Source organism: Anomalospiza imberbis, chromosome 1, assembly GCF_031753505.1.
Source record: "Anomalospiza imberbis isolate Cuckoo-Finch-1a 21T00152 chromosome 1, ASM3175350v1, whole genome shotgun sequence".
NCBI classification, from domain to species: domain Eukaryota; kingdom Metazoa; phylum Chordata; class Aves; order Passeriformes; family Viduidae; genus Anomalospiza; species Anomalospiza imberbis.
In genome coordinates this window covers 2,680,406-2,702,513 of record NC_089681.1, presented here as the reverse complement: position 1 = coordinate 2,702,513, position 22,108 = coordinate 2,680,406, and the positions used below count along the sequence as shown (strand labels likewise).

At 59.7% G+C, this 22,108-nt stretch overlaps 1 protein-coding gene across 3 annotated transcripts; it reads right to left on the bottom strand.

The window, feature by feature from the left end:
* Positions 1 to 15: 15 nt before the first annotated feature.
* LOC137466030 (myosin-6-like) lies at positions 16 to 18,912 on the bottom strand. Of its 3 annotated transcripts, none has more exons than XM_068177982.1 (39): positions 18,791 to 18,911; positions 17,960 to 18,160; positions 16,051 to 16,194; positions 15,439 to 15,595; positions 14,856 to 14,883; positions 14,662 to 14,770; positions 14,486 to 14,578; positions 14,179 to 14,242; positions 13,430 to 13,528; positions 13,219 to 13,322; positions 12,322 to 12,460; positions 11,972 to 12,240; positions 10,880 to 11,050; positions 10,439 to 10,748; positions 10,284 to 10,357; positions 10,070 to 10,157; positions 9,876 to 9,993; positions 9,670 to 9,793; positions 9,290 to 9,426; positions 9,085 to 9,211; positions 8,863 to 8,991; positions 8,523 to 8,765; positions 7,948 to 8,124; positions 7,703 to 7,848; positions 7,532 to 7,622; positions 6,852 to 7,241; positions 6,273 to 6,399; positions 6,047 to 6,165; positions 5,275 to 5,471; positions 4,796 to 4,979; positions 4,556 to 4,721; positions 4,352 to 4,476; positions 3,959 to 4,267; positions 2,975 to 3,178; positions 2,284 to 2,409; positions 1,928 to 2,203; positions 1,150 to 1,245; positions 726 to 860; positions 16 to 628 (listed from the first exon to the last, which is right to left on the bottom strand). In XM_068177982.1, exons 1-39 carry the CDS (start codon positions 18,881 to 18,883, stop codon positions 608 to 610), a joined length of 5,910 nt encoding a protein of 1,969 aa, XP_068034083.1. In that variant the 5' UTR covers positions 18,884 to 18,911; the 3' UTR covers positions 16 to 607. The 3 variants fall into 3 exon arrangements, with proteins under 3 accessions (XP_068034083.1, XP_068034111.1, XP_068034163.1); XM_068178010.1 differs by having other exon boundaries at positions 17,960 to 18,165; positions 18,791 to 18,889; XM_068178062.1 differs by lacking the exons at positions 16 to 628; positions 726 to 860; positions 1,150 to 1,245 and adding an exon at positions 1,801 to 1,860 and having other exon boundaries at positions 18,791 to 18,912.
* Between the last annotated feature and the right edge of the window lie 3,196 nt (positions 18,913 to 22,108).

Sequence of the window (22,108 nt, the reverse complement as noted above, 5' to 3'; positions counted from 1 at the left end):
ATGTTTTTTGGGGTGGGGGTGGGGTGGGGCAGGGTGGCCAAGGGGACATTGTGTCCCTTCTGTGGCTCATTAATGATGGCATCAGGGTCCCCTCATCTTGGACAGGGGGTAGGGGGTGTCACTGGTGGGGAGACGGTCCACTGTGGGGTTGGGAGTCACTCATGATGGTGGGTCCATCATCATCATCATGGATCCATCATGGTGGTGTGGGTTCATCTCATCATCATTGTGGGTCCATCTTGGTGGTGGTGAGTGACTTGTATCATGGTGGGGGGTCCCCTATTGTGGTGTGGGGGGTCCTTCGTGGTGTCACCATGGCTGGTCCCTCATGGTGGTGGCAGATCCCTCATCACAAGGGCAAGTCACTCATCATGGTAGTCATGGATCTCTTATCATGGTGGGGAGTCCACTATGGTGGTCAGTCCCTCAACATGGGGTGATGGACCCCTCATGGTGATGGTGGGTCCCTCATCATCGTGGTTGGTCAGTCGTTGTCATGATGGGACCTTCATCATGGTGGGTCTCTCATCATGGTGTGTCCCTTGTGGTGGCAGTGGAGTCACTCATGGTGGTGGGTCACTCATGGCAAGTCCTTCATAGGGATGGATCACTCCTCATCATGCAGCTTCTGGAGTGGGGTGGGAGAGAAGACAGAAGGTCCAGGGGCGGTTGTGGGGGGTGACAGGGGATGAGAGGGAGTGATAGGAGGTGACAGGGGGTCCCACCTTGGCTCCGATGTCGCGGCTCTTGGCCCGCAGTTTGTTGACCTGGGACTCGGCGATGTCCGCGCGTTCCTCGGCCTCATCCAGCTCGTGCTGTGCCTTCCGGAACTTGGCCAGGTTGGTGTTGGCCTGTTCCTCCTGGGAGGACAATGGCTCAGGGGGGTTGGTTCTAGGGAAGGACATCCTCCTGCCAGCCCCACAGCTGAGATGGCTTCAAGCGTCTGTCTATCCATCCTTCTCTTCCATCCATCTATCCATCCATCCATGCCTGGATTCATCCATCCATCATCCATCCATCCATCCATCCATCATCCATCCATCATCCATCCATCATCCATCATCCATCATCCATCATCCATCCATCCATCCATCATCCATCCATCCATCATCCATCCTTCCCATCCCTCCCTCTGTCCCATTCACCCACCGCCTCCTCCGCCTGTCTCTTGTAGGCCTTGACTTTCATCTGCAGTTTGTCCACCAGGTCCTGCAGCCGCAACAGGTTCTTCTTGTCCTCCTCCGTCTGGGGGAACAGGGACAGGGATGGACACTGGGCCAGAGCACAACCAGAATTCCTGGGCCTCAGTTTCCCTTCCCAGAGACATCCTGTGTCCCGACCTGGCCACCAGGTCGATGTTCTGGGTCACCTACATCCCTTTGGTCACCCAATGAATGTTCTGGGTCATCTTTGTCCCTGTGGCCACCTAGTCAATGTTTTGGGTCACCCATGTCCCTGTGGTCACCCCATCAACATTCTGGGTTGACCACATCCCTGGGCCCACCATCTCTGCCCATTTTTGATCCCCCACAGGTGTGACTGAAGAGAGGTCGTGCTGTGGTGGCCTCATCTGGTAGCTGAGTTTGACTCGCCCAGGTGGTGGGGAGTTCGATCCACCTGGTGGCTGAGATCCATGACCCACCTCAATGGTCTCATCTGTACTTGATCTCCATGACCCGCCCAGATGCTCTCACCTAGTAGCTGAGCTCCTTGACCCACCCCCATGGTCTCACCTCCATGGTCTCATCTCCGTGGTCTCACCTCCATGGTCTCACCTGGTAGCTGAGCTCCTTGACCCACCCCCATGGTCTCATCCCCATGGTCTCACGTGGTACCTGAGTCTCACCTCCATGGTCTCACCTGGTAGCTGAGCTACCTGACCCATCCCCATGGTCTCACCCTCATGGTCTCACCTCCATGGTCTCACCTGGTAGCTGAGCTCCTTGACGCGCCGCTCGGACTTGCGCAGCCCCTTGACGCTCTCGGCGTTGCGCTTCTGCTCGGCCTCCAGCTCGTTCTCCAGCTCCCGCACGCGCCCCTCCAGCTTCTGCAGCTGCTTCTTGCCCCCCTTGAGTGCCAGCTGCTCGGCCTCGTCCAGCCGCAGCTGCAGGTCCTTGATGGTCTGCTCCATGTTCTTCTTCATCCGCTCCAGGTGCGCGCTTGTGTCCTGCTCCTTCTTCAGCTCCTCTGCCATCATGGCCGCCTGCCCGTGGGGGGACAAGCAGGGGGTCCATGGCACATCCTCTGTGGTGGCCCCGGTGACGGCCCCACCGCGACACTCACATCGGTGATGGCCTTCTTGGCCTTCTCCTCGGCATTCCGGCACTCCTGGACAGCCTCTTCCACCTCTGTCTGCAGCTGGGAGATGTCACCCTCCATCTTCTTCTTCTGGTTGATGAGGCTGGTGTTCTGGGGGGACAGGGAGGGACCTCAGGAGGTGGCCCAGGGGCTGCTGTCCCACCCCTCAGTCCCCACTGGTCTTGGAGACTCCCCTGTATCTCTGCAGGGCGAAAGATCTTCTGGAGATCTTGGTGACACAACACAGAAATGGACACCACCCTTCTGTAGACCAACCAAGCATTCCTTGGACCTTCCATGGATCAAGCCAACCTCCTCCAGACCAACCCAACCCTCCTGAGACCTTCAGGAGAAGGTGGCACTGTTGGGTCTGGGTCAGCTGGAGATATTTTGGGGGTCTCCAGCTCAGAGAGAGTTGGTCTTCATCACCCCAATCCAACCAGACCTTCCATAGACCAACCCAACTTCCTCCATCCAAACCCAACCCTCTTTGGACGTTCTTTAGACCAACCCAACCTCCTCCAGATTAACCCTTCAGGAGGAGGTAGGGACGTTGGGTCTGTACCACTCTGAGCCACCTTGAGCTCCCCAAGCTAGCAATCAGAGCTGTTTCTCCTGGACTGGAGCATCCCTGGATGGAGGTGGCCCCTCTCTTGGCAGGCAGGTGAGGTCTCACCTGTGAGTGGAGGAGCTGGACCCTCTCGCTGGCCTCGATCAGCTCCTGCTCAGCCAATTTCCGGGCCCTCTCGGTCTGTTCCACCAGGCCCCGGAGCTCCTCCAGCTCTGACTGCAGCAGGGTGTTCCTGCGCTCCACCATGGCCACGTTCTCCTTCAGGTCCTCCCCGACCCTTGCCGCATCATCCAGCTGCAGCTGTGTGTCCTGGGGGGGTGGTGGGAAGGGGTGGTGGGTCCACTCGGCCATGAAGTGGGGATAGGGTGGTGGGTCCACCCAACTGTGGACTGGTGGGGAGGGAGAGGAAGGTCCATTGAACCACCCCTGTTGGGTGGTGGGACCTCCAACACCCCAAGGTCCCCATGGACAGGTTTCTTCTGCTACTACCTATACCCCAGTATTCCTCTTATACCTCAATGACCCTGTGGTCAGATACCTTCAGATACTTCCTACACCGCAATGTCCCTGTGATACCTTGAGGTGGTACCTCCATATCCTCTGGGACAGGTACCTTCAGGTACCTCCTGCACCTCCATATCCCTGTGGGACCTTCGGGCGCCTCCAACCGCTTCACACTGCATGGACAGGTACCTTCAGGTACGTCCTGCACCTCCATGTCCCCCTGGGACCTTCAGGTACCTCCAGCACCTCCATGTCCCTGTGGGACCTTTGGGCAACTCCTACCCCTTCACACCACATGGACAGGTACTTTCAGGTACCTCCTGCACCTCCATGTCCCCATGGGACCTTCGGCTACCTCCAGCAACTCCATATCCCCGTGGAACCATCAGGCACCTCCTGCACCTCCACACCACATGGACAGGTACCTTCAGGTACCTCCTGCACCTCCATGTCCCCATGGGACCTTCAGGCATCTCCTGCCCCTCCACACTGCATGGACAGGTACCTTCAGGTACCTCCTGCACCTCCATGTCCCCGTGGAACCTTCAGGAACCTCCTGCACCTCCACACCACATGGACAGGTACCTTCAGGTAGCCCTGCAGAGCCTTGACCTGCTTCTGGGCCTCGTTGGCGCCACGGTTGGCGTGGCTGAGCTGGATCTCCATCTCATTGAGGTCGCCCTCCATCTTCTTCTTCAGCCTCAGGGCCTCGTTGCGGCTCCGAGTCTCAGCGTCCAGCGAGGTCTGGAGCGACTCCACCACACGCAGGTGGTTGCGCTTCACCTGCTCCATCTCCTCCTCCTTCTCACCCAGCTTCCGCTCGTACTCCGCCTTCACCTGGTTGAATTCCAGCTGCGCCCTCAGGATCTTCCCCTCCTCGTGCTCCAGGGAGGCCTTGGGAGAACAGAGAGAACCTTGAGGACCACAGAGGATGGACCAGGAGAATGCAGGGATCAGGTGGGACCGGGCTTGTCTTACCTCAGCCTCTTCCAGAGCAGCTTGGAGCTCCAGCTTCTCAGCATCGAGCTGTTTCCGGACCTTCTCCAGCTCGTGGATGGATTTGTTGCCAGCGCCGAGCTGCTCCGTGAGGTCCGAGATCTCCTCTGCCCAGGTGAGATCCTGTCAGACCCCATGGGAATGGGTGGGGAACGCCCATGTGGGAAGAGGGACCTGTGGTGTCACCTTGGAGATTCTTGTTCTCCCTCTTGAAGGTCTCCAGGTGCTCGAGGGACTCCTCGTAGATGTTCCTCAGCTTGAAGAGGTCAGTGCTGAGGGCCCTGGCCTCCTTCTGTGATGCCTCCAGCTCTGTCTGTGACTCCTCAAACTTCTGCTTCCACTCGGCCAACACCTGGGGACAGCCAGGTGTCACCCCACAGCCACCTGGCCCCACCCAGCCACCCCCAACCTGCCACACCTGCCCACCTTGTCAAAGTTCCTCTGCTTCTTGTCCAGGGCAGCGGCAGCCGCGTTTGACCGCTCAACGTCGGCCATCAGGTCCTCGATCTCGTTCTGCAGGCGATGCTTGGTCTTCTCCAGTGAGGAGCATTTGGCGTTGACAGCCTCCACGGCCTCCTCGGCCTCCTGCAGCCTCTGTGCCAACTTCTTCCTGCCCCAGGGACCACCTGAGGTCACCCGCAGGCCAGGTGGGGCCACTCGAACCTTCTCCCACCCAGCCACTGGCCAAGGTTCTTCTCTGCATCTCCTCTACCATCTCCAGATCACTCTACCTCCTCCAGGACCTTCTTCAGGACCTTCTCCAGTGGGTGGTCTCCACCCCTCTGACCCCACAGGAGCTCCACCCATGAGGAGATGACTTAAACTCTAACATCTCCAAAACTTCTCCTGTAGATGGTCTCCACCCCTAACCCCACAGAAGCTCCACCCGTGGGGTGATGACTCACTTGGCCTCCTCCAGCTCCTCAGTGCGTTGTATGGCATCTGTCTCATACTTGGTTCTCCACTGAGCCACCTCGGAGTTGGCCTTGGAGAGCGAGCGCTGGAGCTCGGCCTTGGCCTCGGTCTCCTCCTCATACTGCTCCCGCAGCAGGTCCCCATCGTGCCGGGCTGACTGCAGTGCATGCGCCAGCGCATTCTTGGCCTGGTGAGGAGAAGGTGGCACCGTTGGGTCCAGGTCACCTGGAGTCCTCTTGAGTTTCTCTGGCTCAGCAAGAGCTGGTCTTCATCACCACAACCCAACCAGACCCTTCTGCAGACCAAGCCAACCTTCTCCAAACCAACCCAACCCAGCTTTCCTTGGACCCTATTTAGACCAGCCCAACCTTCCTCAGACCTTCTGTAGACCAACCCATCCTCTTCCAGATCAACCCAACCTTCCCTACACTGTCAGGAGAAGGTGGTACCATTGGATCCAGGTCACCTTGAACTTCCTGGGGTCTCCAGCTCAGCAGGAGCTGGTCTTCATCGCTTCAACTCAACCAGATCTTCTGTAGACTAGCCCAACCGACTCCAGACCAATCCAACCCTCCTTGGACATTACATAGATCAACCCAACCCCCACCAGACCAACTCAGCCCACCCTGGACTTTCTATGGTGGAACTACCTGTAGACGGACCCACCCAACCCAACCATTCTGAACCTGTGACCTCAAGGGTGAAGGAGACCTGTGACCCACCTGGACCCCCCCAGGTCTTCTCACCCCCACCAGACCCCACCTTCATCTCCTCCTCCAGCTGCCTCCGCAGGTCCTCCAGCTGCTGGGTGTAGGACACCTTCCCACGGGTCAGTTGGGACACCAGCGCCTCCTTCTCCTCCAGCTGCCGCGACAGCTCACCTGCACGGGTGGGCGGGGCTTCAGGTGGGGGGTGGGGGCAAGGCGGGGTGGGGGATGGGGGTGCAGCTGGGGGCCAGGGGTTGAAGCCGCCCTGGGTCAGCTCCCACCGTTCTCTGTCTGCAGCTTGGCCCGTTGGGTGTTGGCATCGTTGAGGACGCGTTGGGTCTCCTCCAGCTTTGCCAAGTGCTCGGCAGCCTGGTCCTCCATGGAGCGCGACACCTTCTCCATGGCCACCTGCAGAGAGAGGCCAGAGGAGGGATGGGGCTGGAGGCTACTGTGGAGTGGACATGCCCCTTTGCTGGAGGTGTCCAAGGCCAGGCTGGACAAGGCTTGGAGCCACCTGGTCTGGTGGAAGGTGTCCCTGGGTGGGTTTCTCCCAACCCTGCACTCAACCCACCCCATCCACGTGGAGAGTCTTCATTTCAACCCAACTCTGGTCAAGTCAGCCATGCGGAGACTCTTCAGCTCAACCAGTGGAAGGTTCTTCAAAGCAACTCAACCCAACAAGGTGGACGCTCATCCCAACTCAAGCAGTTGGAGACTCTTCAGCCCAACTTAATCCAACCCAGCCTGGTCTAGTGGAAGGTGTCCCTCCCCAAGGGTTGATGGAACTGGATGATCCCAGCGGTCCTGTCCCACACAAACCAGCCCATGATTCCCTGCTGACTGTCTCAACCTCCTCCTACCTTAGACTTGATCAGCTGCTCCACATTGGCACTGAGGTCATCCAGCTCCAGCTTGAGCTCGCTCTTCTCCTTCTCCAGCTTCTGCTTGACGCGCTGGAGGTTGTCCAGCTGCTCGCCCAGCTCAGCCACGCTGTCGGCGTGTTTCTTCCTCAGCGCGGCCGCCGTGGCCTCGTGCTGCAGCGTGGCCTCCTCCAGGTCTCGCCGCAGCTTCTGGAATTCCGCTTCCCGCTTCTTGTTGAGCTCCAGCTGCACCGACGTGGCACCGCCGGCCTCCTCCAGCCGCTCGCTGAGCTCCTCCAGCTCCCGCGACAGCTCCGAGCGCTGCTTCTCCACCTTGGCCCGGCCCGTCCGCTCTGCCTCCAGCTCCTCCTCCAGCTCCTCGATCCGCGCCTGCACGCCAAGAGGGAGATGAGAGGCAGGATGGAATTCACCCAACCTCTCCACTCAACCCAGCTCTACAACTGGAGACTGTTCAGGTCAACCCAACCTGCTGGAGACTCAGCCCAGCCCAACTAGCTGGAGACTCTTCAATCCCACCAAAACCGACACAGCTAAGTGGAGCCTCTTCTACTCAGCCCAACCACCTTGAGACTCTCCAACTCAGGTTACTCTTCAACTCAACCCAACCACCTGGAGATTCTCCAGTCCAACCCAACCAGACACAGACTCTCTCCCCCCACCTGTAGCTCCTTCAGCTTCTTCTGGAGCTGCAGAGCCAGTGCCTGCTCATCCTCGATCCTGCTGTTCTGCTGGTGGATCTCAAACTCCTTCCTGTGGAAGAAGGAGGGGCAAGTGAGGCCTCACCTGTGACCTTCAACTGGACCTCTCATGGCAGGTGGATCCAGCCTCACTTCTTGAGCTTCTCCTCCAGCTGCTGTTTGTCATTCTCCAGATCCATTATGTTCTCCTGAGTCAGCTTCAGGTCACCTTCCAGTTTTCTCTTGGCTCGTTCCAGGTCCATCCTGATCTTCTTCTCCTGCTCCAGGGAGCCTTCAAGCTGTGCAGGATCACAGAAATGGGGAGAAACCTCAAGTTTTGTTCATCTCTGCCCCAGAAGTTCCTCAGCAGGGCCTGGGGTGGGACCAGCCATACTCACATCGTCCACTTGCTGTTCCAGCTTGACTTTGCCCTTAGTCAAGGTGTTGACCTTGTCTTCCTCGGCCTGCAGGTCATCCAGCGTCTGCTGGTGGGATTCCTGCAGAGCCTTCTTCTCCTTGGTCAGCTTGGCGATGGTCTCATCCAGCCCCGCCATCTCCTCCGTCAGGTTCTTGACCTATGGGAGAAGTGTCCGGCCTCCAGCTCAGTGCCAGGGTGGGGCAGAGTTGAGGGAGGTTGATTTCACCTTGGCCAATAAGATTTTTTCAATGCAGGAAAACCCAAAGAACCTTGGGTCTTCTTGGTGAGCCTGACTCAACCAACACTGGATCTTCTCAACCCAATCCGCCTTGGATCTCCTCAACTCAGCCTAACATATCCCACCCAGCCTTGGGTCTCCTCAACTCAAACCAGTGCCTTGTGTCTTCTCAACCCAACCCAACCAGTTTTATATCCCACCAACCTAACCCAACCCAACCCTACTCAACCAGCCTTGAGTCTCCTCAACCCAACCCAACAAGGCTGAGCCGACTCAAGTCCCCTCACCTTAAGGCCAAGGCCTCTCCCCATCCTCACCTTGTTCTCAGTCGCGTGTTTCTCCTTCTCCACCTTGGCCAGGGTCAGCTCCAGGTCATCAATGTCCTTCTTCAGCTCTGAGCACTCATCCTCCAGCTTCCTCTTCTTGGCTGTCAGCTCGGCGTTCATCTCCTCCTCGTCCTCCAGCCGTTCTGTCAGCTCCTTCACCTTGGCCTCCAGCTGGATCTTGTTCTTGATCAGCTGGTCACAGCGCTCCTCAGCGTCGTTCAGGTTGTCCTGCTCCTGTTTTGGGGGGACAGCAAGTGAAGCGGGATTGCCCCAGGGTGTGGTGAGGGTCGTGGCCACACTCATGATGTGGTTTTGGGGTGATCTGACTCACAGCCTGCACTTGGAGCTGGAGGTCGTTCTTCTCCTGCAGCATGGAGACCATCTTCTCCTCCAGCTCCTTCCGCCGTGATTCCGACTTCTCCAGGGCGTCCTTCAGCCGCCCGTACTCCTCCTTCATGTTCTGCTCCAGGAGACCCCGAGCGGGTCAAAGACCCTCATCCAACACCCCCCCAGACCATCAGTGGTCCCACCCTGCCCTGCCCACCCCTCCCACCTGCATCTCCTTCTCTGTCTCTGCGCTCTTCAGCAAGGGTTTGATCTTGAAGTAGAGCTTCATCCACGGCCAGTTCTTCACCCCCATGAAGGCCCGGAGGTTCCACTGGATCACCAGCAGCGCGTCCCTGTGAGGAGGAGGACACAGGTGCCACCACATCCCCAACCAGGTGACCAAGTGAGCAGAAGGCCCACCCCCGTCTCACCGGCGTTCCACGATCTTCTTGAACTCGAGGCGCATGAGCTGCCCCCGCGCCCGCGCCTGGATGCGGGTGATGATGCGGGACAAGCGCTCATCCCGCATCTCCTCCAGCTGCCCCAAGAGCCCTGCCTTGAAGAAGACCTGAGGGGAGAAGGTGGTGGGACCATGAGGTCCATGTCCACCGTGGATGGTGGGACCACAGGGAACAGGGACCACGAGAGCTCACCCAGTGGGATCGAACTGGTTGTAGTGGGTGGAAGAATGGGGTAGGGGTCCAGAAGGAACAGATGGACGTAGGGAGGGACAGGTGGACACGTGAATGGTGGGACCATGGGGTCCACTACATCTGAGGGATGGTGGGACCACAGGGAACAGAGACCTCACCTTGGTGTGCCCAAACTTGTACTGGTTGTGGTCGATGTCGATGGAGCCCAGGAGCTTCTCGGCACCCTTGCGGCTGTCGATGAACTGCCCCTCGGGGATGGCCGTGGGGTTCAGGATGCGGTACCTGGGGGCCAGAGAGGACATGACCCCCGAGTTCAGCCTCGGTGGGGTTGTCCCCCCTCCCCAAACCCATTCCGTGTCCCCACCGCTGGCGGAAGTCCCCGTAGAGGATGCGGTTGGGGAAGCCCTTGCGGCAGATGCGGATTCCTTCCAAGACCCCGTTGCAGCGGAGCTGGTGCATGACCAGGGCATTGTCCATCACACCTGTGGGGGACACAGGTGAGGGGTCAGCCATGAGCCACACCCACACCCCAACCTCCCATCCCCACCCTCGGCTCACCCGGCTCCTTCCGCTCGTTCGGGACAAGGCAGCGGACAAAGTGGGGGTGGGTGGTCTTGAGGTTGGCCATCAGCTTGTTGAGGTTCTCCTGGGGAGGAGAGGGGAGAGTCACCAATGGGAGAGCAGGGGAGGGGCTGTGGGGTGGTGGGACCACCTTCTAAACCAGGGATTGTTCTCCCCCTGCCCCACAGGGGATCCAGTGCAGGTTCCTCACCCGGTGCAGGGCTGAGACCGTCTGGAAGGAGGATCCTTTCTTCTTGGCTCCTTTCCCCTTCCCGCTGTCACCGCCTGTGGAGGAGAGCGGTGGGATGAGGTGGGAGCAAAGACAACTCCTGTGGGTACTCTCTTCTTCACCCCTCCCTCACCCACCAGAGTCTGCCCCGGCGTAGTTGGAGAAGAGGTGGGCCAAGAGCTTGAGGGCAGATTTCTGGTAGAGCCCCACCACCGTCTCGTTGAGGGGGTCCTTGTTCTTCTCCAGCCAGCCCAGGATGTTGTAGTCCACAGTGCCGGCGTAGTGGGTGAGCGAGAAGTGGGCCTCGGACTTGCCCTTGACGTTTCGTGGCTTCCCGAAGTTGGCCGACTTGCCCAGGTGGTTGTCGTAGAGTTTGGACTTGAAGGTCATGTCTGATGCCTTGGGGAACATGCACTCCTCCTCCAGGATGGACATGATCCCCATGGGCTGTGGACAAGCAGACCTTGTTGGCCGGGAAGGAAAGCAAGGACAACCCAAAAGCCGCTCCTGGGGCACCTGAGGGGCTCCAACTGGACCGACCCTCCTCAGCCCCCTGGAGGCCCTGGGGGAGGTGGTACCTTCTCAATGAGGTCGATGCAGGCCTGCAGGTCCATGCCGAAGTCGATGAACTCCCACTCGATGCCCTCCTTCTTGTACTCCTCCTGCTCCAGCACGAACATGTGGTGGTTGAAGAACTGCTGCAGCTTCTCGTTGGTGAAGTTGATGCACAGCTGCTCAAAGCTGTTGAACTGGGGGAGGAGAGGGAGAGGCAGGTGAAGGAGTCCGTGGGGTCAACTCAACACCAACAGGGCCAACTCAACACCCAATGGGGCCAACTGAGTCAATCGGGTCAGCTCAACACCCAATGGGGCCAACTGAGTCCATGGCATCAACTCAACACCTAATGGGGCCAACTGAGTCCATCGAGTCAACTCAACACCCAACGGGGCCAACTGAGTCCATGGCATCAAGTCAACACCCAGCAGGGCCAACTGAGTCCATGGCATCAACTCAACACCAACGGGGCCAACTCAACACCCAATGGGGCCAACTGAGTCCATGGCATCAACTCAACACCCAATGGGGCCAACTGAGTCCATCGGGTCAACTCAACACCCAATGGGGCCAACTGAGTCCATGGCATCAACTCAACACCCAATGGGGCCAACTGAGTCCATGGCATCAAGTCAACACCCAATGGGGCCAGCTCAAGGCTCAAGAGGGTCAACTGAACACCCAGTGGGGTCACAGTGATGCCCAATGCGATGGACAGGTCTATCTGACATCCATTGGGATGAAGACAATGTTGAATGGGATCCATGGGGTCAACTCAACACCCAGTAGGGCCAAAGTGATGCCCAATGGGGGTCAATGGGGACAACTCAACACGCAGTAGGGTCAGCAGAACGTCCAATGGGATCAGTGGGGTCATCCTGAGACCCAAAGGGTTCAAAACAACACCCAGTGGGGTCAAGAGGGTCAACTCAACACCTAAAGGAGTCAGTGCTTGATGGGATCAATGAGATCAACACAACACTCAATGACATCAACACAAAGACCCAAATTCCCACCCAAGGTCACCATGAAGCTGCAGGAGATCCACTCAACACCCAGCTGGCTCAATGCCACCCCTGCAAGGCCCAACACCCCTGCCCTGCCTCGAGCCTCACATCAAAGATCTCAAAGCCAGCGATGTCCAAGACGCCAATGAAGTACTGCCGCGGCTGCTTGGTGTCCAGCGAGTTGTTGATCCTCACCACCATCCAGTTGAACATCTTCTCATAGACAGCCTTGGCCAAGGCCCCGATGGAGTAGTAAACCTGCTGGACGCTCTGCCCCTTGGTGACGTACTCGTTGCCCACCTTGACGCGTGGATGACACAAGCCCTTGAGCAGGTCGGCTGAGTTCAGCCCCATCAGGTACGCGGACTTGTCGGCATCTGTGGAGCGGGAGACTCTGGTCAGGTTCCACCTCACCTGGTGAACCCTCCCTGACCTGTCACCCCCTTGCCCCGACCCGCCTTCGGTGCCGTCCGGCTCCGCCTGCTCCTCCCGCTGCTTCTGCTTGAACTTCATGTTGCCGAAGTGCATAATGGCTCCCGTCAGCTTGTAGACACCAGCCTTCTCCTCGGCCGTGAAGCCCAAGACATCAAAGGCGCTCTGGGAGGGGTGGTGGAGGTGGGGGAGGGGCCAGGTGAGGGCATGGCCTCTGGTGGTCACCACCTGTGATGGTCACCACCTGAGGGTACCTCCCACCGTCCTTCCCATTCATTGGCCCAGCTGGCCAATGGGGACATGTCAAGCCATGGGCTTGTCCACTTGAAGGACTTGTCCATGGATTCGTTAATTCATCCATGGGTTCATTTGTGCACCTCAGGACTAATTTATCCTGGATCTATCCATCCATAGACTCATCCATCCATACATCTATTTCAGAACTTCATCCATCCAACCACAGACTTGAGCATCCATCCAACGATCCATCCATCCATGGATTCACCTGTCCATGGATTCTTCCGTCAATCCATTTGAGGAGTTAGTCCATCAATCCATGGAGTCATCCATCCATTTGAGGACATTTATATTCACAGATCCATCTGAGGACCCATCCATCCATTCATTCCTTCATCCCTCCTTCTAAGGACTCATTGATCCATGGAGGCATCCATCCATCCATGGACTCATCTATCCATCTCTCCATACCTCCATCCATCCATCCATCCATCCATGGACTCATCCACCCATTCGAGGACCTCTATATCCAGGGATCCATCCATCCATGGACTCATCCATCCATCCATGGACTCATCCACCTATTTGAGGACCTCTATATCCATGGATCCATCCATCAGTCTCTCCATCCATCCATCATCCATCCATCCATGGACTCATCCCTCCCTCCGCCCATCTCTGCTCACGTCAGTTGCCAACAGCTCCTCGGCGTCATCAATGGAGGCCACGGTCACCTCGCCCTGGGACACGTAACCGTAGTCGTAGGGGTTGGAGGTGACCAGCAGCATCTCTGGTGCGGGATGGAAACACCACTGAGCATTCCCAGACTCCCCAAACCACCCCAAATTTCAGGAAGACGGGGGAAGGAGAAGCCTGGAGGCCTGGAGGCCAGCTCACCCAGCAGCTCCGGCTTCTTGTTGGAGAGAATCTGATAGAATATGTGATAGTTCCGTTCTGCCTTCAGCTGGAAGATGACACGGGACTTCTCCAGGAGGTCTGGGACGGTGGATGGGGAGAAGGTGGGATGAGGAGAGGGACGGAGACATGGCAAGATGGGTGGAGACATGGATATGTGGATGGATGTAGAGATGGATGGATAAATGACAGGTTGGATGGAGACACAAGGAGATGGAAAGATGAGGGTCAGAAAGATGAAAGGAGGGTCAGATGGCTGGTGGGACGAGGAGATGGAGGGATGGACAACAGGACAGGGCACCAGCTCATTGGATCTATCAACCATGGAGAGGGATGGAGGGATGAACATGATGGATGGATGGATGATGGATGAGGAGATGGGTGGATGGATGGATGGATGGATGGATGAGGAGATGGGAATGGTGGGATGAGGAGATGGAGGGATGGACAAGAGCTCATGGATCTGTCAGCCACAGACAAAGGGTGGACATGGGGAGGGAGGGAGGAAGACATGAGGAATGGAGCAATGAGGAGATAGATAGAGGGACAGACAACTCATGGATCCATCAACCAGGAAGACAGATGGACATGTGGAGGGCAGGAGGAATGGATGGAGACATGAAGAGATGGAAGGATGAGGAAGCGGACAGAGGGACGAGAAGGGCTCTGGACACATGGACGGAGGCCGGACAGGGGCCAACCCCTGCTCCCACCACCCTGTGGCCACTCACAGGTCTCGATGTCGGCCGATGCCAACTTCCCGGTGGCCCCAAAGTGGATCCGGATGAATTTCCCCTGGAAGGGTGGTGAGGAGGATTGTGGGGGGCCATAGGCCCTGCCCCACGGACCAGACCCCAGAGACCCCACTCAATGGACTCTACCCCATAGGCCCCACCCCACAGACTCCACCCCATAGATGTGCCCCACCCCACAGACTTCCTCCCATAGAACCTGCCCCATGGAACCCACCCATGGGCCCCACCCCATCGATGTGACCCACAGACCCAGGCCCCGCCCCACACGCCCCGCCCCACTCACGAATCGCGAGGAGTTGTCGTTGCGCACGGTCTTGGCGTTGCCGAAGGCCTCGAGCGCGGGGTTGGCCTGGATGATTTGATCCTCCAGGGTGCCCTGGGGTGGGGGTGGCACCATGGGTGGGGACACAGCCAGGGGACTGTCCCCACCCCGGGGGGCGTGGCCGGGCCCCGCCCTACCTTGCTGCTGTTGGCCGCGTCCTTCTTGCGGTCGCCGATGGCGGCGATGCTGGCGAAGTATTGGATGACGCGTTTGGTGTTCACCGTTTTCCCCGCCCCTGATTCGCCGCTGGGGAGGGGCAAGGAGGGCACCAGGGGGTCACTGAGGGGTCATGGGGGTCACCTGGGGGAACTGGTCAGGGTTGGGGACTCACGTGATGAGGATGGATTGGTTCTCGCGGTCTGTGGAAGGAGAGAGGGGTCAGGGGGTAAGGAGGGGTCTTGGGGGGTCTTCAGCCCTCCCCAGGTGAGGAGCAGGTCAGGTGGGATGAGGCTGGGGAGATGTTGAGGGTCTCGGGTTCTCCAATCCCCCCAGGTGAGGAGCAGCTCAGGTGGAACAAAGTTCAGGTGATGTTGGCGGTCTGGGGTTCTCCAACCCCCCCCAGGTGAGGAGCAGGTCAGGTGGGATGAGGCTGGGGAGATGTTGAGGGTCTGGGGTTTGGAGTTCTCCAACCCCCCCCAGGTGAGGACCAAGATGCCAGGAGATAATTGAGGGTCTTGGGGGTCTCCAGCCTCTCAGGTGAGGACCAGGGGAGGTTGGGGGAGAAACTGGGAGGTCTTGAGGTGTGGCTGGGGTTCTCCACCCTTCCAGGTGGGACCAAGGTGAGGGAGATGTTGGGGTTCTCCATCCTCCCAGCTGAGATAGGTCAAAACTGGGGGGAACCACAGGGAACCTTGGATGTCCCCTTGTGCCCAGGTGAGCCCCAGATGTCTCCAGGCCCGTTTTTGGGGTCCCACCTGTCAGCATGTACTGGTAGGCATTGTCAGAGATGGAGAAGATGTGGGGAGGAACCTCGTTCCGCTTTTTGCCCCGATAGGCGGCCACCACTTGGGGGTCATAGACCGGGAGCCACTTGTATGGGTTCACGGTGACACAGAACAGCCCCGAGTAGGTCTGGGGGGACAAACGGAGGGTCAGGGGGTGACACACCCCAGGTGGGGACACCCCCCCAAGAGGGGACAATCAGGTCTGGGGAGACAAGGGGCATGGGAAGGGGTGGTGTGGGGTTTTGGGGGGTCCAGGGTGGCTGGAGATGGGGCTGGGGGAGCCAAGGATGGGACACTGTGGGGCTGGAAATGGGGCATTTTGAGTCTGGGGGATTCAGGGCATCCAAGGATGTGACATTTTGGAATCTAGGTGGCCCAAAGTGATCTGGAATAGCACCCCAAGTTCCAGGTACCACATTGCCTGCTCCAGGTTCCTCACAGATCCACCTGGAAGCCCCCCCAGATTCCAGGTGTCCCCAGAGGCTCCCCCATGGTTCTAGCCCCTCCTGAGCTTTGGGGCAGGGTCCCCACTGCCCCCCCCCCCCATTTTTGGGGTCCCCCTGCCACCCCCCGGCGTCTCACGTAGATCATCCAGGCCGCGTAGCGCTCCTTGAGGTTGAAGAGCACAGCGGGCTCGTGCAGGAACGTCAGCATGGCCATGTCCTCGATCTTGTCGAACTTGGGGGGGTTCTGCTGGTGCACGTCCCCCTCCTTGACTGTCACCGTCTGGGGGACACGGTGGGGTCAGAGGGGTCATCGGGGGTGGGGGGTGCTCCATGTGGGAGGGGTTTGGCCTCCCACGATTGTGAGTCCCCCAATAATCCCCCTGTGTCACCAATTCCATCTTGGTGTCCACAGTGACTTCCTCCCCTCACAAGTCCATCATGCACCTCCCATGATTCCCCCAAGCCCCCTGTGACCTCCAATGAACTTCCTGTGACCCTCCCAAGGCCTCCAAGACCACAAGCTCCCCGTGGCTCCCCTGTGTCACCTCTCCCATCTTGATGTCTACAGTGTCATCCCACCCCCAGCTCCACCACACATCTCCCTAGAGCCCCTGAGTCACCTCTTCTGGCTCAGTCCCCATAGTGACACCCCCTCAACCAGCTCCATCATGCATCCGCCTTGGCTACCCAAGTCCCCCATGAACCTCCCCAAGCCCTCCATAATGCTCCATGTCACCTCTCCCAGCTTGGTCTCCTCAGTGACATTCCTCCCCCAGAACTCCACCACGTGTCACCCGTCAACCCCCCCCAAGACCTGCGTGACCCTCAGACCCCCATGACCCCCCCATGTCACCTCTCACAACTTGGTCTCCATGTTGATGCCTCCCGTGCCGCCCCTTCACTCGCTCCCCTTAACCCCTTAACCCCCCTGGAGCCCTGTGACCCTCCTCAAGCCTCCCATGTCCCTGAGCCCCCCCATGACCCCAAGGTCCCTGTGATGCCCCCAGAGCCTTGTGACCCTCCCTAAGCCCCTCGTGACCCCCCCCATGTCACCTCTCCCAGCTTGGTCTCCACAGTGACATCTCCCCAATGTCCCATTGAGACCCCTGTGACCCCTCCCATTTACCCAAGCCCCCCGTGACCCCAAGGTTCCTATGATAACCCCAGACCCCTGTGAGCCTCCCCAAGGTCCCCATGTCCCCAAGCCCCCTGTGACGCCCTGATGTCACCTCTCCCAGCTCGGTCTCCACAGAGACATCTCCCCAATGTCCCATTGAGACCCCTGTGACCCCCCCCATTTCTCCAAGCCCCCCGTGACCCCAAGGTCCCCATGACACCCCCCCAGACCGCTGTGAGCCTCCCCAAGGTCCCCATGTCCCCAAGCCCCCTGTGACGCCCTGATGTCACCTCTCCTAGCTCGGTCTCCACAGTGACATCTCCCCAATGTCCCATTGAGACCCCTGTGACCCCCCCCATTTCCCCAAGCCCCCCGTGACCCCAAGGTCCCCATGACACCCCCCCAGACCCCTGTGAGCCTTTCCAAGGTCCCCATGTCCCCAAGCCCCCTGTGACACCCTGATGTCACCTCTCCCAGCTTGGTCTCCACAGTGACATCTCCCCAATGTCCCATTGAGACCCCTGTGACCCCCTCCCATTTCCCCAAGCCCCCCGTGACCCCAAGGTTCCCATGATACCTCCAGACCCCTGTGAGCCTCCCCAAGGTCCCCATGTCCCCAAGCCCCCCTGTGACACCCTGATGTCACCTCTCCCAGCTCGGTCTCCACAGTGACATCTCCCCAATGTCCCATTGAGACCCCTGTGACCCCCCCCATTTCCCCAAGCCCCCCGTGACCCCAAGGTCCCCATGACACCCCCCCCAGACCCCTGTGACACCAAGGTTCCCATGATACCCCCAGACCCCTGTGACCCCCACCGTGTCCCCAAGCCCCCCATGACCCCAAGGTTCCCATGACCCCCCTTGGAGCCCTGTGAGCTTCCCCAAGGTCCCCATGTCCCCAAGCCCCCCGTCACCCCCCCCCGGTCACCTCTCCCAGCTCGGTCTCCACGGTGACGCTCCCCCCTTGTCTCTCCACCACCCGGCCCCGCACGAACTCGTGTCCCGGGTGGGGGACGAAGCACTCGGCGCGGGGGTCGAAGGGACGCGTGGTGGCCGCCAGGCGCTCGCGCTCGCCCGGCCGCAGGAATGGCGCCGCCGCACCCAGAGCCGCCAGCACTGCGTCCGCCATCTGTCCTGGGGGACAGTGTCACCTGGGGGCACGGGGCCGGACCCTCACCCGCCCACAGCCCCTCAATGGACCCCCGTGGTCACTGATTGACCCCCGTGGTCATTGATAGACCCCCATGGTCATTCATGGAGTGCCACGGCCATCCTTGACCCCACAATGTCACCAGCACCGCGTCTGCCATCTGTCCTGGGGGACAGTGTCACCTGGGGGGCACGGGGACGGACCCTCACCCACCCACAGCCCCTCAATGGACCCCTGTGGTCATTGACTGATCCCCATGGTCATTGATAGACCCCCGTGGTCACTGATTGACCCCCGTGGTCATCCATGGAGTGCCACAGCCACCCCAGACCTCCCAGTGACACCGGCACCGCGTCCACCATCTGCCCCATGGGGAGGATGTCACCTGGAGGGGCTGAGGATGGGGACAGACCCCTGCCCACAGCCCCAAGATGGAGCCCCAAGGCCAACCGTGGACCCCCCCAGTGCCACCAGCACCGCGCCCACCATCTGCCCCGTGGAGACACTGTCACTTGGGGGGGTGGGGAGGGGGACAGGGAGGGGAACAGACCCCGACAGCCATTCCCCCCACCCCAAGTCCCTTGGTTGCTCTCCCAGCACCGCCCTCACCTGGAGTCTGTAGGTCCGGTGGGTTGGATGGAGGGATCTGTGGGGACACAGGGGTGAGGGGCTGCACCCCATAGACCCCTCTGCCCCCTCCATAGAACCCACAGCGTTCCCATGCACCCCATAGCCCACCCTATATGCTCCATGGGCCCACTGTGACCCCCCCCCAAGTAAAGGACATGCCTGCCCCATAGATCCTCCTTGTGCCCCACAAGCCACCCTGTGACCCATAGAAACTGGGAGCCCTGTATCCCACCCCACTGTGGGCCCCATAGAACCCACAGCTTTTCCACGTACCCCACAGAACCCTTATGTACCCCACAGACCCCTGCGCACCCCACAAATCCTCTGTGCCCCATAGATCCCGCAGGCTTCCCATGTGCCCCACAGATCCCCTGTGTGATCCGCAACCCACCCTGTAACCCACCCTAACACCGGGTGCCCCACAGACCCCACAGCCTCCCCATACAACCCCTGTGCCCGACCCCAAATGCTCCCCACATCCTCGCCCCCCACCCTCTGTCTCTGCCCCACAGCAGCACCTTTGGCAGCCCCGCGGCCCCACAGCTTTTATAGGGCGCTGGGGGGGGGGGGAGGTGGCAGGGGGAGGAGCAGTGGGGAGGGGAGGAGGGGGCTGATAAAGGAAGGCGAGGGGGCGGCCCCACCCCTCCCCCCCCCCCCGTGATGTCTCCGTGGTGCTGAGGGGTCTGAGCCCCCCGTGCTCGCCCCATAGCGTGAGCTGTGGGGCAGATCCGGGGGATGCCAACTTAGGGGGTGGTTCTATAGGGCAGAGCCGGAGGGGTCCCATCTGGGGGAGTCTGTGGGGCAGGGATGGTGGGGGGCGTCCTACTGGAGCGTGTTCATGGGGCAGGTACAGGGGGGATCCCTGTTTGGGGGGTTCTATGGGGCAGGTACAGGGGGGTCCTGTCTGGGGCGTTTTAAGGAGCAGGGACAGGGGGTTCCCATTTGGGGCGTTTTATGGGGGGCCCCGTTTGTGGTGGGGGGTCTGTGGGGCAGGGACTGGCAGAGCACATTTAGGGTTGCCCATGGGACAGGGGATCCCTTACTTAAGGGGTGTCTATGGGGCAGGAACAGGGGGGGCCCATTTGGGGCATTCTATGGGGCAGGAACAGGGGGCTCCCTTATTTGCGGATTTCTCTAGGGCAGGGACGGGGGGGTCTCTCTTTGGGGGACGCCTGTGGGGCAGGGACAGGGGAGGGGTCTATGGAACAGGGGTGTCCGTCATCTAGGGCATTCTATGGGGCACGGACAGGGGGGTCCCCCTCTCCCATTCGGGGCGTTTTATGGAGCAGGGACAAGGGGCCCCCATTTTCAGGTTCCTAGGGACAGGGACGGGGTGGGGGGGGGTGGTCCCTGGCCAGTGTCCCCACACCGTGGGGTGGTGACAGCCCGTCCCTGTCGCTTCTATATCGGGACATGCTGGGGGGGCGTTATCTCGCCCCTCTCACGGTGCTGTGGGGCCGCTGTGGGGCCGGGGGGGGGGGGGGTCTGGCAGCTGTCCCCGGACACGGCTCCACTTTGTCATCGCCGCGGTGACAAAGTGTCCTCGCGAGGTGACAAATTCCTGCGGGCGGGGGGGCCACCTCCACATCGGGCCCCATAGAGGGGCTCGGCCCCATGGAGACCCCCCCCTGCCCCATAGAGACCCCCCCTGCCCCATAGGGACACAGCGGGTGGCTGTGGCTTCCCTCTGGACACCTGGGACCCCCCCTGACACCTCTGTCCCCCCCAGACACTTGGGACCCCCCCGGACACCTGGGACCCCCCTGGACACCTGGGACCCCCCTGGCGACCCCCCCCCCCCCACCCAAAAATCCTGTGGCCCCTCCCAGACATGGGACACCCCCCTACACCTGAGTTTCCCCCCGGACACCTGGGACCCCCCAGGACACTTCTGTCCCGCCTAGACACCTCTGCTTCCCCTGGACACTTGGATGCCCCTGGATGCCCGGATACCCCCCCGGACACTTGGGACCCCCCTGGACACCTGGGACCCCCCTGACACCTCTGTCCCCCCCCACCCCGGACACCTGAGACACTCTGGGGACCCCCACCCCGGCACTCCTGTGTCCCCCCCCAGACACTTGGGACCCCCCCCGGACACCTCTGTCCCCCCCGGACACCCGAGATCCCCCTGGACACCTCTGTGTCCCCTGGATATCTGTGTCCCCCCCACAGACACTTGGCCCCCCCCAGACAGCTGTGTCCCCCTCTAGACGTCTCTGTCCCCCTGGACACCTGTGTCCTCCCAGCCACTTGGTCTTCCCCCTGGACATCTGAGACCCCTGCCAGATACAGAGGGGATGGTGGGACATGGAGGAGGTGGAAAGACATGGAGGAGGCACTGGGAGGTGGGGAACATCGATAGAAGTGCAGGGATGGTGGGGCATGGAGAACATCGACATGGAGGGATGGTGGCACATAGAGACATGGACATGGGTGGATGGTGGGACATGGAGAACATGGACATGGGTGGATGGTGGCACATAGAGACATGGACATGGGTGGATGGTGGGACATGGAGAACATGGACATGGGTGGATGGTGGGACATGGAGAACATAGACATGGATGGATGGTGGGACATGGAGAACATGGACATGGAAGGAAGGATGGTGGGACATGGAGAACATCGACATGGAGGGATGGTGGCACATAGAGACATGGACATGGGTGGATGGTGGGACATGGAGAACATAGACATGGATGGATGGTGGGACATGGAGAACATGGACATGGAAGGAAGGATGGTGGGACATGGAGAACATCGACATGGAGGGATGGTGGGCATGAAGGCGTGTCGGAATGTTGGGACACAGAGGAACACTGGGATGGGACATGAGGGATGTTGGGATGGGACTCAGAAGGACATTGGAATGGTGGGACACACAAGGGACATTGGGAGGAGACACAAAGGACACTGGGATGGTGGGACACAAAGGAACATTGGAATGCCGGGACACGGAGCAGACGGAGAGATGGAGAGCCCTGGGGTGATGGTTTGGGGTCCAACGGGCTCCTCGTGGTTCTCTCGGGCTTTACCTTTGTTGTTTATCTACCGTGACAATGGTGACGATGACAATGACAGCAATGATGATGATGATGATGACAGTAATGATGAGGATGATGATGATAATGATCACCGTTGCCATGGTATTTATTGGATTCGGTCATTGATCCATTCCTGGCTCAACCCCCAGCTTTGACCTGGGGTTCTTCTGCCTGCTCCACTGGTGAGGGATGGGACACAAAGGACATTGGGATGGACAAGTGACACAGGACCTGGCATGGCACCTGGCAC

Excerpts from the sequence above, each read along its gene's own strand:
- LOC137466030 (XM_068177982.1), bottom strand. The coding sequence starts at position 18,883 with ATGGAGGGGGCAGAGGGGTCTATGGGGTGCAGCCCCTCACCCCTGTGT. Across the intron at positions 8,766-8,862 it reads TCCAGCTCCAAGTGCAGGCT|GAGCAGGACAACCTGAACGA; the intron begins GTGAGTCAGATC and ends CCCCCAAAACAG. Across the intron at positions 4,722-4,795 it reads AGCAGAGGAACTTTGACAAG|GTGTTGGCCGAGTGGAAGCA; the intron begins GTGGGCAGGTGT and ends GGCTGTCCCCAG.